Consider the following 17,661-nt stretch of genomic DNA (forward strand, 5'->3'; position numbering starts at 1 on the left):
CTCCTTTTGTCACTTGCATTTTCAATTAGTATTGTTTGTACAGTAAATGATTATTGTTTCTTGCTCACTGGCTAAGCCTCAATGCAATGACCCAGTGTTGGAGGGTTCCTTTTGCGTTATGCCACTGCTTCTATTTACTTGGATGCTTTTATTTGTGTAATAGGAGATACTGATACGGATTCAGAGGTGTCTCAAGAAGAGTCTCTTACTTTGGCACAAGTGGGTTGCTTTACAAGCAGTAAAAAGAATTTGGCTGTAGAAACGTTACCAGCAGAAAAGCCAAAGCTACCAAAAACTAAAAAGAAGAAGCGTTCACATTCAACTGATGGTAAAGGTAGCTATAGTTTTCATCAATCAGAAATGACAAATAAAGTGCTTGATTAAGGTTACTTATTGGAATGGTAGTGGGGGCTATGAAGTTTGCCTTGTAAAATGTAGTCTTCTGAGTTTAAATCCAGTCTGGTGTCAGTATCTTTTTGACAAAAAAGACAATCTCAAAGACTCTGTATGTAGGTCATTGCATTTTGTGTGTATGTTTGTCTTGTGAGAATCAACTAGTGAGACTAGCAACGAGTAGGTAATCTTTTTGTACTTGTTTGTAAAATATTTGTATTTGTTTATTTATACAGATGCAGTTGTTAAGAAAAAGAAGAAAAGAAAAGATGGATCTAAATTATCCTCTGATAAGATAGATTCTAAGAAGAAAAAGTCAAAGTCAGTTGAAGATCACAAAAGTTCAAAGCAAACTTTAACTGAAGAAAAGAATGAACCTCTATTTGATGAAGAAGTTTGGTCAAAGAGACGAAGAAGTGAAAGGATATTTTTAAATGATACTAGTCCAGTTGCTTCAAGAGATGTCAGTCCAGTCAACAGGAAGCAGTCAGAGGCTCACAAAGGGTCAACCTCTACTACCAAATTAGAGATGGGGTTACCTACTGAACAACTGGTTAATGTACTGGATGCTCTTACAACAGATCCTCTAAAGATGCGTAAGAAGTTGGAACGGTTGTCAGGGAGTGGGAATAATGAAGAGACTACAAAAACGAAATCACCTGTTAAAGTTAAAGAAATATATTCTGATGATGATGACAACGATGATGAAGAAAATTGTGATAGTGACAGTGAGAATTTACCATTGAGTTTATTACGAGAAAAACCTGCATCTGCGGCACAAAGGTCTTGTGCCATTTCACCAGAAGAACTCTGCCATGGTCTACGTGTCCTGATTCCCATCGATAACTTGTTTTATCCAGGATACGTGAGACCAATACAACCACCAGACGTTTATGGTGTTATTATCGATGGCCAGCGTGGAAACAGACCACATGTATTTTCACAAGAGCAGATTCTGAAAGAAGCCATTCTAGATGCTAAACCAAAGTCTGTTCGATATCTTCCTGAAGGTTCTCGCATTTGTGCGTACTGGAGTCAGCAGTACAGGTGTTTATATCCTGGAACAGTCGTCAAGGGTAGTCCAAACCCTACTGTAAATACACACAGTGTAAGTGTTGAGTTTGACGATGGAGACTCTGGAAAGATCTTGATAGATGATATTAGACTCCTACCACCTGACTATCCAATTTTAGACATCGAACCATCAACTGTTCTTCACGAAAGAAGAAGGCGACGAAAGACTTCAAGCATTTCAGCTAATGGAGTTGGCAAATCTCTTACAAAACAAAAGTCAACCAAAACAGGTAATTATAGAATAGAATAGAATTAGGATTCTTATTTCTTTATTAAATCATTTGCTATTTTGTATTTATGAAGATTCATTATTCATAATATTTAAGTTATTAACAATTGTTAATTGCATTTTCAGAGAAAAGTGATTGTGAAATGCGTCTTCTTTCTGAATGTGAAGGCGATGATGATGTTTTCATTAAAGAAAAGTCTCCCTTGAAATCACCGAAAAAGAAAACAAAGTCAACTGAGAAGCTACACAAAAAGAAGAAAAACAAAGAACACCGGAAACTTAAGGATGATACTAAAAGACGTAAGCTTTTTAACAACAAATCAGAATCCGATAGCGGTAAGAGTCCCAAATTGAAGTTGAAAAAGAAAAGTAAGAAAATTAAACTTAAGAAACAGATGGAGAATGAACAGGGAAACGATGATGTTAAAAAACATAAGAATAAAGAAGAAAAGAAGCAGAAACCAGGACAATCTAACGTAGCGTCAAGCATTGACTCGTTATTTGTTTCTCCGTTTGTGGACAGTAGTGACACGGTAGACTCGGTTACAGACGGTGACAATATTGACATGGAGATCTTTCCAGAGACTGACAGCGATAACAATTTCTCAGACAGTAGTGCTGAAGACCCAGAAATGAGAATCATGATAGCAGAGAGCAAACGCCGCCACTATAGAGTGCAGTCTTCATCGAAGAATGAAGGTATGATTTCCCTCAAGGACACAACACAATGACGAATTACAAAGCAACATACATATTTCAATGTATTTATTTGGTCAGTGTATTCATTCTAAGACATTTCTTTGTTTTACTATAGGCTTCCACAGGCGCTTTTGGCAGTGGTCAGGAAAAAGTACCCAGCGTCGCGGAATTAAAGGCAAAGCCAAGAAACTGTTTTACAAAGCAATTTCACGTGGAGAGGAGGTTATAAGAGTAAGTACTGCTGAAACCATATGGAAATAACCAAGGACAGGTAGCATTAGGGGTGCATGCTCGCCCTAAAGCTAATAATACTGTATCTATCATTCTATGTTGTATGTTAAGCACTCGTCCTGGATCTGCTCCTGATAACAAATAGTTGCAAGATTCTGGGTTCTGATAATGATTCTGTAAGGATTTTGGACAGGTTCTGTTTGATTTAACAGGTCATCCACAAACATCTGCTGTCAGGGATCTAAGCATTTGCTGTTATTAATACTTTTTATTTCTGACAGGTTGGAGAGTGTGCAGTTTTCCTGTCTACAGGTCGCCCCCATTTGCCCTACATTGGTAGGATAGAAAGTATATGGGAATCGTGGGGAGGTAACATGGTAGTTCGTGTTAAGTGGTTTTATCATCCAGAAGAAACTAAAGGAGGCCGCCGCCCTCATGATGGCAAGGTAGGCAGCCCACACGAGGTATCAACACAACTTTAATTTTGTTTTCCGTTACATTTATTTAAATTCTATTTTCTTTTATGTATATTATGGTACCTCAAAATCGATTTTATTTTATTTTATCCTTCATTTATGTTACTACTATCAAGGCATTTAACAACAGGACACTGAGCTCGCCTTGCCAAGATAGAAACTTGTAACAGTCCTTTGATCTTATGTCTGGCTGCAACAAATACCAACAGTACTGTACTATGTATAGTACATATTCTCCGCGGCGCATGGTTCTGTAAGGGGCGTATAACTGATTGTGTCGCAGCCACAGATAAACTGTTTGATCCCTGGACCTCAACATCCTCTTGTTAGATTGCCTTGCTACTTAGACACACACAACATTTTTTCTTTAATTCTGAATTATCATAAGGACGAATATTTGTTTGTTGGTCAAAGCAAAATTGCATTTTCTAATATTTTTCCTTTTGCTTTATTTTTAGATGGCATTATACCTATCCCCTCATGTTGATGAGAATGACGTCCAAACAATATCACACAAGTGTGACGTGCTCTCAGTTGATGAATACAATCAAAAGGTTAAGGAGAACAATGGAAAGGTTGTCGAAGATGCATATTACTTTGCTGGAACGTATGATCCAACCAATGGTCACTTGGTACCAGTGTCACAGTTAGAAAGTGCTAAGCCATAATAGATGTTCGTTACACTCTATTGCTTTGAAGTCCTTGGTGCTGTGCAATTAAAATGTTTCTATTAACTTTATTACATATTGTAGATTATAAGTCATATTTTATGAAAATGAATGAAAATAGAGTAGAAGTCCTCTCCTTTGCTACGCCCCTTATTTAGGGAACACTTTTATGTGATATGAGAGCCAAATGTCAATCACAGTATTCATAAGACACTTGTGTTAAGGAGGAGACTCTTTGTTGGGTCCCAAAGGTTGTCCTCCTAATAGAGATTCTACTGTATATGATCATTCAACTGGATTGGTATAAATATTTATATATCTTCTGTCAATATGGCATAAAAATCATTTATTTAGTAGAGTTTTCAAGGTTACCACATCAGCCTTTTAAAGTGATGTGTCATAACTTCTGTATCACAAGTATATTAAGTATAATATAAAAAAAAGCCTTGACATTTTCATTAATACCGCACATATTAAAGTCGCATAGCACAACGTATATAAAAAACTTTTCTTATTTGAAAATATACAAAAGCTATATATTTAAACAACAAGAATATTATGTCCGTAGGCATATTGCATGGAAGACAATCTATTGAATAATAATCATGATGATCTAGTTTTGTGTTTATCCGTTTTAAACTTAAACTAATGACATTTTGGCTTTGTAACCCTAGATATAGGATACATTTTGCAAACACATATAAAATAGTATCTAGGTATTTTGTTTGTGATTGTGTGAATTGTGAAAAGCCAAATTAAATACTTTTGCTAATTTTTAGAAACCAAGGATAGCCCTCCAATGGTTTTGTTCTCCGCTTATAAGAAATATATAATGTAAATATTTAAAAAATAGATATTATATATAGAACATTAAAATCTAATAAAGAGTTTTGAATAGTATTTTATGTACAGCTTATTGAGAAAGATAATAATGTTGGTAGCTTTGATTTTCATTTATCTCTCCCATCGAAGATCATTCCATTATTGTTGTTTTACAACATTCATCGGTACATGTGTACGATAGTGTTAAACCACAATTTAAAATACAGTAAGATTAATTTTGTTAATATTACTTTTTTATTTCTCTACTAAACTGTTATTATTGTGTTGTCAATAATAATCTTTAAACAAAATTTATTTTATTTTTTTATACAGTATTATTTGCAAAATTCTCAAATTGTATTTGGAAGGATACTATTTTAAAATAAAAACAGTTTTATTGTAGAAATTTAAGCTTTTTTTATATGGAAATTATGTTTGTGGAAATTAGAAAAATTGATAAAAGAAGCGAGCATGGTATATTTTTAGAGAATTGTTGTTTCATTTATACGTAAGAAGGGCGCCCCCATGCTGTATGCAGACTATTGAGTGTCTTATTGTTTTTACTCTTTGTATATCTCCTGCCATTTTCTGTACAAATATAATATGTATATAATTGTATTGAAATATATAGATTAAGATCATTATGAAATTGATTTTTAATTAATATGTTATTTCAACTTAAAATGTTACTGAAATACATAGGCTTATCAAGTTTATATAGTTTATAGCTATCATTTCAGAACCTGGTCAAATCACATTATTGAAAAGTTTAAATACTTAAATAGAGTTTGGTCAACATAGACCATGTGCATGTTATCTATACAGAGTCATTTGATTGCCATTGTTTATAGACAATTCTTATTCTGGTTAAAGAAATTAGTGGTATTGCTAAACTGCAAATGCAAAAAAAAAACACCAACTTATTACCCAGCTTACAGAAACAGTTTGCCGTACCGTACTGTAAATGATTAAATATGTGTTTCAAAGTTTATTAAAATCATGGTGTGGGAATTCTGCACATATGTTGATGGTGCTCAAGCCTAGTCCATAATTTTTGCCTAAATTTAAGTTTAAGTTTAATTATTTAAAATGGTGTTAAGCATGTAACAATGTTTGTATTGAAATGTTTTATACCAAAGGGTAATTCATTTGATGGTGATGCTTATTCGATCATTTACGGTACACACATTAAAAACCCAGGGTATTTTTGTGCTAGACATGAACTAGGCCGTAAATAATTATACTTGCATTAACATTTTAGCTAAGTTGCATTGTGGGATTTATTGAATCTCTTGCATGTGAAATGGTTACAGATGATGACATCATAATAAGATGATCATGATGACATCATAATATGGTGATGACATCATCATAAAGTGATGTGATTAAAAAATGATGAGTGTTTTTATACATCAAGAGTTTATTACGAATCAAAATATTATAGTTTATAAATTGTAAAGAAATTGTTTTTAGTTCATGAGAACACAATGTTTCTGTTTTTTGTTGTAAATAAAAGGCTATTTTGAAAAATGTTACTGTTTCTCTCTCTAAGTTTTGTATAACATGAAATGCGTATTACAACATTTAAAATAACTAAACTCTTTTATTTCAGAGAATTGTTACTAATTCTGTTATTTGTTTTGCAGAGCCAATGGATTTTACTATACCAGTTAGTTGGACGAGTCCAAATAAAAAAGTCTGTAAGTAGACCTACAGTATATTCTTATCAACTCTCACAATATCAAGGCAACTTGATCTTGAATTTATCCCAGTAAAATGGAAATAATAGATCTGTGAATAACTTTCATTACAATGATCTCTAGTATGAGATCCACTGGTGCTCTCTTCTCTTCTCTATATTTAATCAAATTGCCAAAGATAACTCTAAGCAAGTTCATTCACAATTCTTCTTGAAGGTGGCAATTGTGTTCACAAGACAAACACACAAACAGTCTTACTACAAGTCTTTGGGAGTGGAGTTATTAACAATATTTTTGATTGATATCTTTTTTGTCTTGCAGGTACAGTAGCCATGCAGTAATAGCGCCCTCAAGACGGGTGTTCTTGCAGTATCAGTGGAGTAAGCGTATCCCTGAGGAGAGTTTTGGTTTATCCTAACATTGGCATTCAGGAGATTGACAGTTTGTCAGTATCCAGACCATATCAATTCTTTACACGTTTCTCCAAAGCAAGTAAACAGTGAGGTCTTCCATTAGGTTTCTGCTGTCAATAGTTTGTCACCCTCAAGTATAGCAATTCTCCCTATGCTTTTTACTACAGGCCCAATTTTATGTTTTGGATTGCTGCAGATAGTCTATTGTAATGTATCCAACAAACAAAGTGGTCTATGACAACAAATAGATTGTTTATTAGAATAACTGATTTAAGGAAAATGACTACCTTTGATAGAATGTTCTTTGATTTTGTAGAAGGTTCAAGATTTCCTATTTTATACACATCTAACAGGAAAGCAAATATAATATATAAAAAGTAGAAATGGAAAGAAGAGTAGAAAGTCTAATAACACCTCCGGAAAGGTTTGATGAGGTAAAGGTCTTTCCTTATCTTTAACCAATCAGATATCAACAACAACAATAAATAAATAGGAAACCTCCATAAAGTAAACTAGGAAAGCAGAAAGATATACTATAAAATACAGTATAAGAAATAGTGAACGGTCCATCCTTTAGTCATTGGACATTTTTTATAGCATTCAGGGCGTTTCTCACATCTAACACCTGCCTATCTCAATGAACTACATTGTTCTCTGTATCATCACTGTATTTCTTCTAGAATTTGATGCACATAAATCTGTAAATTTGTAAAGGCAAAGCTTCTTGTAAGGAAGTGAACTTAATTGTAACTACTGTTGTAATATATGAACATCTGCTAAAAATGAATATGGATGATGATTGTAGTTTTTGTGTGCAATAATACTTTTAGAAATACATTATTTTATGTATATGATAGTAGCAATACACATAGCGCCGCATTTTTCTCTATGCACTTAAACCACAACCATGTGCAAAGAAATGAAAGATAAAGCAAAAAAAAAAAAGAAAAGAGAATTGAGCTGAGACTTGGATTATTATATTAACAGATATCGGAAGTTGGATCTGGAGCTTTTGAGCATTGACATGTTTTAAGATTATACTGTATATGCATTTTATGGAATTTGATAAAACTTTAATTTCTCCATAATATTCTCAACATATTTTTTTTTCTAATCTGAAGATGTTGTTTCCACAGAGTCTATAAATTGTTTGAATTATACACATCCTAAAATGATATGTCAAGATTTGTACATCTTAAAAGCAATTAAGTTTGGCTTTAGGTCATTAGAAAAGGTCAAATTTCACTCTTGATGAATTTAAATGTTGCAGTAACATTTAATGACATTGGCCTAGAATTCTGCTGCTAAATCTTACCACGGTCGGCCTAGTCTTGCAGTCGACTAATTCATTTTACAATTTTGAAATTGATAGAAACTGAAATCTTGGGTCTGTATATTGTTTAGTGTTTGTCGCCTATCATTTCCTGCAATATTATTCAAAAACTATCTTATCTTAAAGCTATGTTAGTGCCCATTTGGTTGTGACTTGTTCCGACATAAATACTGAAGTAGCCAGTAATTCACCTATGTCTAAATAGAGGTGTCCGGACCCTAACAAGAGATTAAGAAATTGATAGAAACTGAAATCTTGAATCTCTATTTTCAGGTTTCTCCTTCAATATTATTCAAAACCTTAGACTATCTTTTCCTCCAAATGTGCCCATTTGTGACCTGTTCCAACAATATAAAAGTACTGAAGTAACCAGTGATTTACCTATGTCTGAATAAGGATGTTCCAAAAGAAGGATTCAGATCTACTGTATTCAATTTGAAAACATATTGTATAAACATTATACAGTATTTCTGTTTTATGAATACATTGCATATAGACCTCATGGCAGTATTTATTATTATGTCAATATGAACTGATGCGATACATAATGCAATCAACACTCGTATAATATTCTAATATTGCACAATTTTAATACTTTTTCTTGCAATAAATGTTTGGCTAGTAACCAATTGATGATATCATGTTTACTATTTATATTCATTTCACTATAAATCTTTATTTGATCTGTTAATATAGGTAGTAAATTTTTATTATAGAATGACTAATATTTATATTAATCGTATGTAATGCCAGTGTTAGGAGTTTTGGTTTCACGCATGGCAACTATTAACAGGGTAGATCCAGAATGTTGAGGTGGGAGGGGGTGGGCATGAAGGGGAACAAGGGATGTAAGGTTTCTTCCCAATAGTCCGCCCCTTTCTCCCATTTGTTCACATTTCAAAAGATCTATATAGACCTGTTATAGTAAAACCCCTATTAAGGGGACACCTTTGGGACCCTAAAAAATGTCATCTTAGTAGGATTGTCGTCCCTTGAATAGGGTTTGACCCTACTATCAAAACATATATGTTTGTTTTACAGGAAAGTGTCCCTGAATAGGAGGGTCATGTAGAAAGGGTTCTAATTTAATATTGAAAATTAAATTACTGAAATTTCTTTTCCAGTTTAGTTTAAAATATTATATTGATTTAAATTTTCTTCTAGCAAATTTGATGGTTAGGTTGATAATCCATGTCTTTGTCGGCACTTTGATATTAAGGCCAATGTCACCACCGTACATCCCTGTCACAAAGCCATGTAACCAGGCTAGTTAGTATGATTTAATCTGTATTAATCCCCTGTGTTGTATTCACTGAAGTGGTGGTATTTTCATTAATCTCTATGATCTACTCAATTAAGCCCACTTGAACGTATTAAAAGTCCATGTGTGTCAAAAATAACAATTCATCCCATATAATAATTTGGCCTTTAATCCCCCCAAAAAGAGTTAATTGAACTTAATATTAAAATAAATAAATAAATTAAATAATTTGATGGAATGGAAGCTGTGGTATTAGAAAGATCTAAAGTCTTACAGCAAGCCTGTAGCCATGATTTTTACAGTGAGGTTCGTTTTTTCCACTAAAAAGGCAAAATTTAAAATAATAATAATATCCTGGATTTATATAGCGCCTAATGTTGTGAAACTCTAAGCGCTGAACAGTATTACCTCAGTCATTTTTTTGGAAACATACTCCCATATTGCAGCTAGTAACCAGCACAAATTGTGTCTTGATCTAACCGGGTACCCATTTATACACCTGGGTGGAGAGAGGCAAACGCAAGTAAAGTGTCTTGCCTAAGAATACAAGCAATGCAGTAAGAGTAGGATTCGAACCTCGATCTCACGATCAGTAGTCCAACATCCAACACACTGATGAAGTTCATCAGAGGCCTATTTAACCATACTTTTATAACTGGTAATTTCTAGTACTTTGAAAAGGGCACTTTAGGAACCCTTGAAACCCTTCTGGCTACAGGCTTCTTCTATACGATTTTGTAGAACCATTGTGAGATATGTTTGAATTCAGGACTTTACTGTCCATGTATCACACTCCTAAGATAATTCACAGCACTCGTGATGTCCTTCTCTTTGACTGGTTACAGATTCTTTTTCCCAGGTACTGTACGCCATATTTGAAACCTTGGATCAAGTTGATTGTTCATTTATATTCATAATTTTGATTGCTCAAGTTTTAAAAAGATTCTAGCTAACTCTTTATTGCTGGTACGAGGAATGACTAATTTAAGGATCACCAATTTTAAAATAATATTTATCAGCTTCTATAATCCTTCACTTCAATGACCATGTGCTTTTTAGTGCCACATAGTTTCGAGCATTGTCTCTTCCATATATTATTTCTCTAAGTTTTCAATATTTTATATTTTAAATGGAGTAGGCATATTTTGCATCTTTACATTTGATGGCATATTATCACTGCACCAGTGTATGCCTATTTATATGCAGAATATCAGGTTTGATACAACAACGTGAACCCAACATTTTCATAGGGTTAAGACTATTTCTTGAAAATATAAATATTGAAAGACGATATGGTTTACAGTAGAACATGTTTTGGAAATATAATAAATATTTAAACTAGTGTGTGGGTTAAGGATAAGTGTGAGAAAACCAACCAAAAAGAGGATGATGCATGTAGATTACACCCTTTTGTCTATCCCACACAGTCAATCTTGCAATCCGTATGCACCCAGAAGATACTCGGACGCATGCTTAACTCTAGTGTGTGTGAACAAAACTTAAGTGTGGGTGTAGGTAGTGATGGGGACGGCCTCTCTAAATCACCAGGCATGTGCAAAGTGAATAACTTGTTTAATGGCTTTCAGATATCAGGTTTTTATATCCCTGAATTTATCAAACATTCTTTGTCCATACATTCTTAATAGGCTTGAAAACATTGACACATTTTATAAGTGTAAATATATTTATTCCCAAGTTGAATATCAAATTTAACAGGTTACGTGCCCCGAAGGTGTGAAACATAGGGAGCTTGTTATTTTCAATATAATTGCATTGTTGTATGTATTGTTATTAAGTGGATGAAAACAGTAAATATAGTAGAGTTATATTCCTTTGATTTGTTATGGACAATGTACAAATATTTGGGGTATAATAGCTTTATTCTGTAATGAATAACACTTGCTTAATCTGTCATTAATTATTGATAATTCTCTTGTAGAATATTGTTTTCTTTCATCTAATTTAAATGCTTGAAATTCTCAAACACTTCTTACGTTTAGGCATTTATTGGCAGGGGAAAGAAAATCCAGATACTTGCATTGGTGTAACACTAAGGTGATATTGGTCTATCAGGCCAATAAAACAGCAAATCCTGGCACCACTCATAGGCAGATTTAAAGAGGGGAAGAGGGAAGAAGCCAAGCCTGCCTGTCCTCACTTTGCAACAATTTATAACATTACGATCCAAAAGATAGGACATATTTAAACTGTAGTACTTTTTAAGCCCACTGCACTGTCTATTTAAAAATCCTGGACCACCACTTTGATGCTTTTGTCCGCCATGTCACCCCGCCAAAAACAATCTTGGCACTACTGATATAGACAGATCCAAGGAGAGGAAGAGAAAAGCCTGCCTGTTCCCAATAAATTTTTAACATTATGATACTAAGCCCGGGCCTCTTTCTGCCAATTTCAAAATCCTTGATCCCCCAATTTGATGCTTTTGTCCACCATTCGCCGATAACCCTACTGTATATGTCCGTTGACAATTTCATTTGATGAAGATTGAAATATTTTCTATGATTTATAAATTACAGAAGACTTAAATTTTGAATAAATATTTCACAAAGCTTTGAATTTAATGCAGCATCTTAACCCTGGGAGAGCTTTTATCAATTTCTAATAAACTGTCATTTTTACAAAAATTACTTAGACTAGATAATTGATGACCAAATTCAAGGTTAAAATGCAATAACATAATCCTTTGATTCGAAACAGGTAGTAATCTTGAAGATCCTCTCTTGAGGAGATTAAGGTTAAATGCTTTTGAATCTTAAACCTACTTAGCATCTTGATGGGCTAAATTATTATCAAGCACTCTAGTAGTAGAAAACAATGAATAATAATGACCAGATTTTGCATTCCAATACTGCATCATTTTAGTTGTTATGATGATCAACTTTAGTTCAGAAAATAACTTCCATATCAATATAACACAATGAAAAAACAAATAGACATGTACTACACAGATACACACCAGTTCATCACAACTCTTAATTTAGTAAATACTTAATAAAATAACAATAGAAATTCTTCTTAAAAATTGGCAAATATTATTAGTGCAAATAATTTGCTTGCTTGTGGTTACCCTGTTTTTCACACTTTATTGTACTTAATTTTTTATTAATATTTTTATGAATGTTGTGTGAAAAATAAAAGAATCAATCAATCAATCAATCAATCTTTCTTTAAATTTGTAAATGCATTTTGCAAGTATACTGATAAAAACAAGTTGCGTTGCAAAAGAAAGGTAAAAGATTGTTAGTTTCACTTCTTAATATTAAATAACTTTTTTTGACATAAACATGTATTTGGGGAGCAAAATGTGAAGAAGAAATGCTCTGGGTTTTCGACTAAAAATGAAACTGGTTATTTTGAGTTACTTAACAAAAACACACTATCATAACAATCTTTTGTTCATCTAGAAAGTTTTTTTACTGATCCCTACAGAATTCCAGCAATCATACATCACTGGAATTCAGAATGTTGATAAACAGTGTAAAAAAGGCTATTACAGGTTGACCTGCTATCCACCTTGCTTGAGGGGTGCAATTTAACCCTTTTATAAACCTCAAACAGGTGATTTTGTTTGTAGGTAAAGCTGTTAGGTTCACTAGGGATTTGTTTTGTTACTCCCCTAAGTAGGACCCTGGTCAACTGGTCAGCAGTGAGTGCAAGCAGCAGGGTTACTGCCAGTAAAATAAACCATTAGGCTGCAGAATTATCATTGCTCTGATTCTGTAAAGAAAGCCAAATCACCAGTTTTATTTGGTTTATGCATCAACTAAACCCTTTCTACTGCAGTTTTACTTCCTTCATGGTAAAAATAAACTATTAAGAACAAAGGCTGAAATATTATAATTCCAAGTTCAACCAGAAAAATTGAAGCTAAGAATTACACTACAGCCATATGCATTTTCAAGAGGGAGAGATGTCTCCCCCTCTAAATTTTAACAATTGGAATGCAAACGATTAGGTTAAATTCAATGCCTCATTTTACAATTTTTAGGCCATGGACGCACTACATTTCAAAATCCTGGATCTGCCACTCACTGGGCAGTACAGCATAATAATAACTGACTATAAATGGAATTTCAACAAGCAATCATTTAGGTTTTTAGTATACTATAACCATTTATTTTTACAGTTTATTAATTGAGAGGCCATAATGCATTTCATATAAATACTTTTCCTTATATATCCATAAAGCTATTTGTTGACTGATTGATTTGCAATTAAATTAACAGCAGAATGACCTGTACATAGCTAATTAGGCTGCATTTGTTGGAAAATGATTGATCTTGTCCCAGGTGAGACAGTTGTACATAATATGTTTATAGATTTGGTTTCATTTACAGTATTTTGATGGTAGGATAGACATCAATGGTTTACCTATTAGTTCATCATCAACAAAATGTACAAATGGGCATAAGTATAATCATTCATCATCTAGCAAGGTGATGAGGGCATAGCCTAAACATCATCTTCTATTCTAATCTTATAAAGGCCTTCCTTCTAGTCTACTCTTTTTTCTTTAAATATTTGACAAACCCTACTATTAAGAAACCTAATAATACTGTTATGCACCTCTAATTCCTTAATAGCTACTGTGCATCATTTCTACCCTGGAAAAACCAAATATTATTTGAACTATAGACAATGCAATTCTTTGTATAATATTCAATTTCAATAACAAGAATTTTGTTGAAAAAAAAAACATAAAGAGAAAATAAACATTTTGTTGGTAAAATGTTGCTATAGTTTATGTTTTTTTTGTGTGTTACATATTGTTGAATTGTCTAAACTATAATGCTCTCCCTACCCATCAGTTTCTCTATAATAAAAGTTATCAGTAGTTGACCTATTGTATCTTTATACTGTTATTCAATTGTTTTTTAATTTTATTTACTATGTATAAGTTTTTTTTTCTGTCAGACATTTTGTAAGTAGGCCCTAATGTGTAGGCCTATTTACTACTGACCTATTGCTTCGATATATTGATTTGCTCGTTATACAATTGTTTTTAAGTATCTATTCAAGTGTGCAATTACTACTGTACATTTGTTTTTTGTTTATGTTTTTTTTTTATTTATTTATTTATTTTTTTTTTGGGGGGGGGGAGGGGTTTCAATGTAAGTTAATTATGTAAGTTTTATCATCATTTACCTTTTATATGTTGTTGTTTATATTTGTATGGACGCACCACCGAAAGGTGTGTGCCACTGATTCTAAAGTGAGTACCAATAAATACTGAATACTGAGCAGAAGCACAGGATTTTAGAAGCCATGCTTTTCAGATATATGGTTTTTGTTCTGAGTAGAAATTTAAGTTTGTTGGCCTAATTCTTAAGCATTTTAAATAATTGTAATTTGTAGTCATGTACTGTACCTATAATTGAAATGCATTGGGAAAAATGTTCAATATAAAGTGCACTGTAACCAGGGACCTACACTCCACACAGGTAATAACATTCTTGTTGCATTGCTCATTCTCTTGCAGCAGACATATTTTACAATGATTTATTTATTTACATTATTTTACCTGGTGGCCCATAAAAGAATGGCACACAGTGACTGAACCCTAGTAATAAATTACAGTATATACAGTACACTATGTATCATATATCGTCTGGTATAATCTCACCCCACTAAAACCTGAAATTGGGCAGACTTTGGTCGGGTGGGACTATACCTGGGCAAAGCCTGGTTTAGGAAAAAAATGATTGATAAGCATTTCTTGTAAAAACCAAAAGTCAATACTGGAACTATACCCGGATATATATGCCCGTTTGTGAAATCAGACATAAAGTAGGGGGTGATTAGAAGCAAAGAGGGATTATACATGATGATATGGTAATAACTCTATTAGGGGATACTGTACTTTGTGAAAAGTAGAAATATATGTAACACTACAGCCAATCCCTCTTAAAGTTAAGAACACTTTTTTTGGGTCCCAGGAAAATGGGTGCAATTAGATATTGTGTTGTAAGCTATTGTTGTTTCATCATGTCAGGTAGTTTTTAATGAAAAATTATATCACTTAGCTTTTCCATATCAATTTTTCAATGTCTACAAATATCTTGTCAAGCACATATCAAATTGTTTATTATTCCCACGGCAGTTAATTTTATCCTATTGTATTTACGTCATGCAGTAGTTATTGAAAACAGAAATAAACAGAATTTATTCGTTTTAATTAAGAATGGCCATCTGCTTGAAGCAAAGTATATTGAATATTCTGTTAATTAAAAAATAGTTAAGCACTCACATATGTTTGTTAGCTATCACAAATCACAATATTTCTCTTATTATTTTCTACCTTGCATTTTTTTTTTAGAAAAGTAGACTTTTGAGAGAAGAGTTGTAGATGCAAACATTTCCCATCCATCTCTGCTTCCTTCAATTGCAAACATTTATGAGTCAGTCTTTTTGGCAGCAGAGCATTTGAATTTTGGAATGCTTATCAAATTGCATAATTACATAATATTGTACAGTACAATAAAGCATAGGGCAACTCTTGTTTCTAAGTGTCCTTCCTGAAATGATTAAACTTATAAATGCCCACCGAGTACATCATACTATGATCTGATTTGTATCAAATGGCACTATTGCACGGTACAAGGAATATTTAATGGGTTTATTAAATGGTTCTATTTCATGTAAAATAAAACACTAATGCGAATGGGGAGAGTATTTTGATTCATTCAAAGACTTTCTGACTGTTTACTGACTCCTGACATTTTCTGCTTATACTACTCATAAACATTTATTATCTGCATAAATTTGATGAAATAAGATAAATTAAAACCGATAATAAGATACGTTAAAGAACTTAAGTATTATTGATACTTAGTGTAATCTGTCTAAGCATGTTTGAGTATTTTGTTTGATGTTTTTCATCTTTTAGCTGCAATGAATAACACATTAGTTATTTGAGCTTTAATATAAATCCATTCTATCTTCTATTTATCATACTTATGTCATTTCATTTCGTACTTAAATTACTAAAATTAAGTCTGAATAAATAAAAAAACATCAAGGATTTGTCAAACAGAATGCGCACTTGATTCTGCAAAAAAGAATGTTTAAGAAAAGCATAAAATGTACATCTGTGTATTATCGGTATGCAGAAATAGTGCCCTCTATAGTTTTATTATCATTCTCCGATCCAGAACTCTAGTAAAGTCTACCGTAGAAATAAATCATCATTTAGATTGCTTATTGTTAACAATCGATAAACAAACTTAAATGGGATATATGGTAATCATACTAAATCTGCTTGTTTTTAGGTTTCTTTGTACCAAGATTTTATTCACATTATATGGCTTAGAATAAGCAATTAACTTTCAACAAATGGCTGTAAACAAGTCTGTTACAAAGATGTTGTTTTTAAACCCTTGTTTTACCATATAGAGTAATCATGTCACCTCAAAGGTGTAGGCCTACAGACTTGTCTGGGGATGGGCTGGAGTCCTGACTGAGTGAAGGAAACAGTACTACTGTAGTAGTACAGTCAAAACTTCCAACTGAACTCTTTGAAAACCAGAAACTTTCCTAAAACCAGACTTTGCTTGAGGTACAAAAGGTTCTAAATTCATTTTTACCATTAAAAACACATTTTCAATACCACCAGACCAGACAAGAAAATCAGACATATTAAGTCAGTCCAGAGATGTTCGGTATTGGGAGAGTTTAAACTGTATTTGGCTACCTGCTCACTTCTTGCCTTAAATTAAAGGTTCATTTTGATGCAATGGTTGACGTTGTCTACTACCCACACCAGTCAATCGGTAACTTTGAAACCTCTGGCATTCTAGTTTTTGCAATTTTATCATTAAAATTGATGAATGTTTCTAAAAATTGTAAGTAAAACATTGAAAATGTACTGTGGATGGGGAGAGGAGGGGAAGGTGAGTAGACTACAAAATCTGGACAGAATTTGAAACCATGACAATATGATATAGTGAATTTAAGGAAATAAATGTCATGAATTTTAGAAAATAGACTAATGTATGTAAACATGACTGTCTCTTTTGTACTCAACCCTATTAACCATTTGTATCTCATTTAATACAATGTTTTATTTCGTTCCCAGTTGTACAGTTGATTAAAGATATTTCACTCTGATTGGCTGGCTTCATACCGTTTGTGTCAATTTACCGCATCAATTCTCGGACACAATACGACAAGTTTTTGAACGGGTAAGGTTTTATTATCATCTTGTAAGGGTTGAATGGTTTAATGATAATTGTCAGGCAAAGGTTTTTGTACAGCTGCTTCGTATACCTGTCTTATAGCTGGTCAATTACCATAGACTATAGCAACACTGAACTTGATTAAAATTGTGTAAATATTAAATATC

The 17,661-nt window shown here is 32.9% G+C and overlaps 1 protein-coding gene and 1 long non-coding RNA gene across 2 annotated transcripts in view; both read left to right on the forward strand.

Annotated features, from left to right (window-relative positions):
* LOC140043231 (uncharacterized) overlaps nt 1–6,124 on the forward strand; it is a 41,479-nt gene extending 35,355 nt beyond the window's left edge. The window contains exons 19-24 of the mRNA XM_072087750.1: nt 164–334; nt 630–1,697; nt 1,823–2,395; nt 2,511–2,626; nt 2,908–3,072; nt 3,561–6,124. Of these exons, the coding sequence (XP_071943851.1) occupies nt 164–334; nt 630–1,697; nt 1,823–2,395; nt 2,511–2,626; nt 2,908–3,072; nt 3,561–3,770 (2,303 nt within the window). The 3' untranslated portion in view covers nt 3,771–6,124. The remainder of the gene's footprint in view (nt 1–163; nt 335–629; nt 1,698–1,822; nt 2,396–2,510; nt 2,627–2,907; nt 3,073–3,560) is intronic.
* Nucleotides 6,125–12,452: 6,328 nt separating this feature from the next.
* Nucleotides 12,453–17,076, forward strand: LOC140048315 (uncharacterized). Its single transcript, XR_011845070.1, has 3 exons — nt 12,453–12,549; nt 13,509–13,609; nt 16,713–17,076. It is a non-coding gene; the product is annotated as an uncharacterized lncRNA (long non-coding RNA).
* The last annotated feature ends 585 nt before the right edge of the window (nt 17,077–17,661 follow it).

Source organism: Antedon mediterranea, chromosome 1 (genome assembly GCF_964355755.1).
Source record: "Antedon mediterranea chromosome 1, ecAntMedi1.1, whole genome shotgun sequence".
NCBI classification, from domain to species: Eukaryota; Metazoa; Echinodermata; class Crinoidea; order Comatulida; family Antedonidae; genus Antedon; species Antedon mediterranea.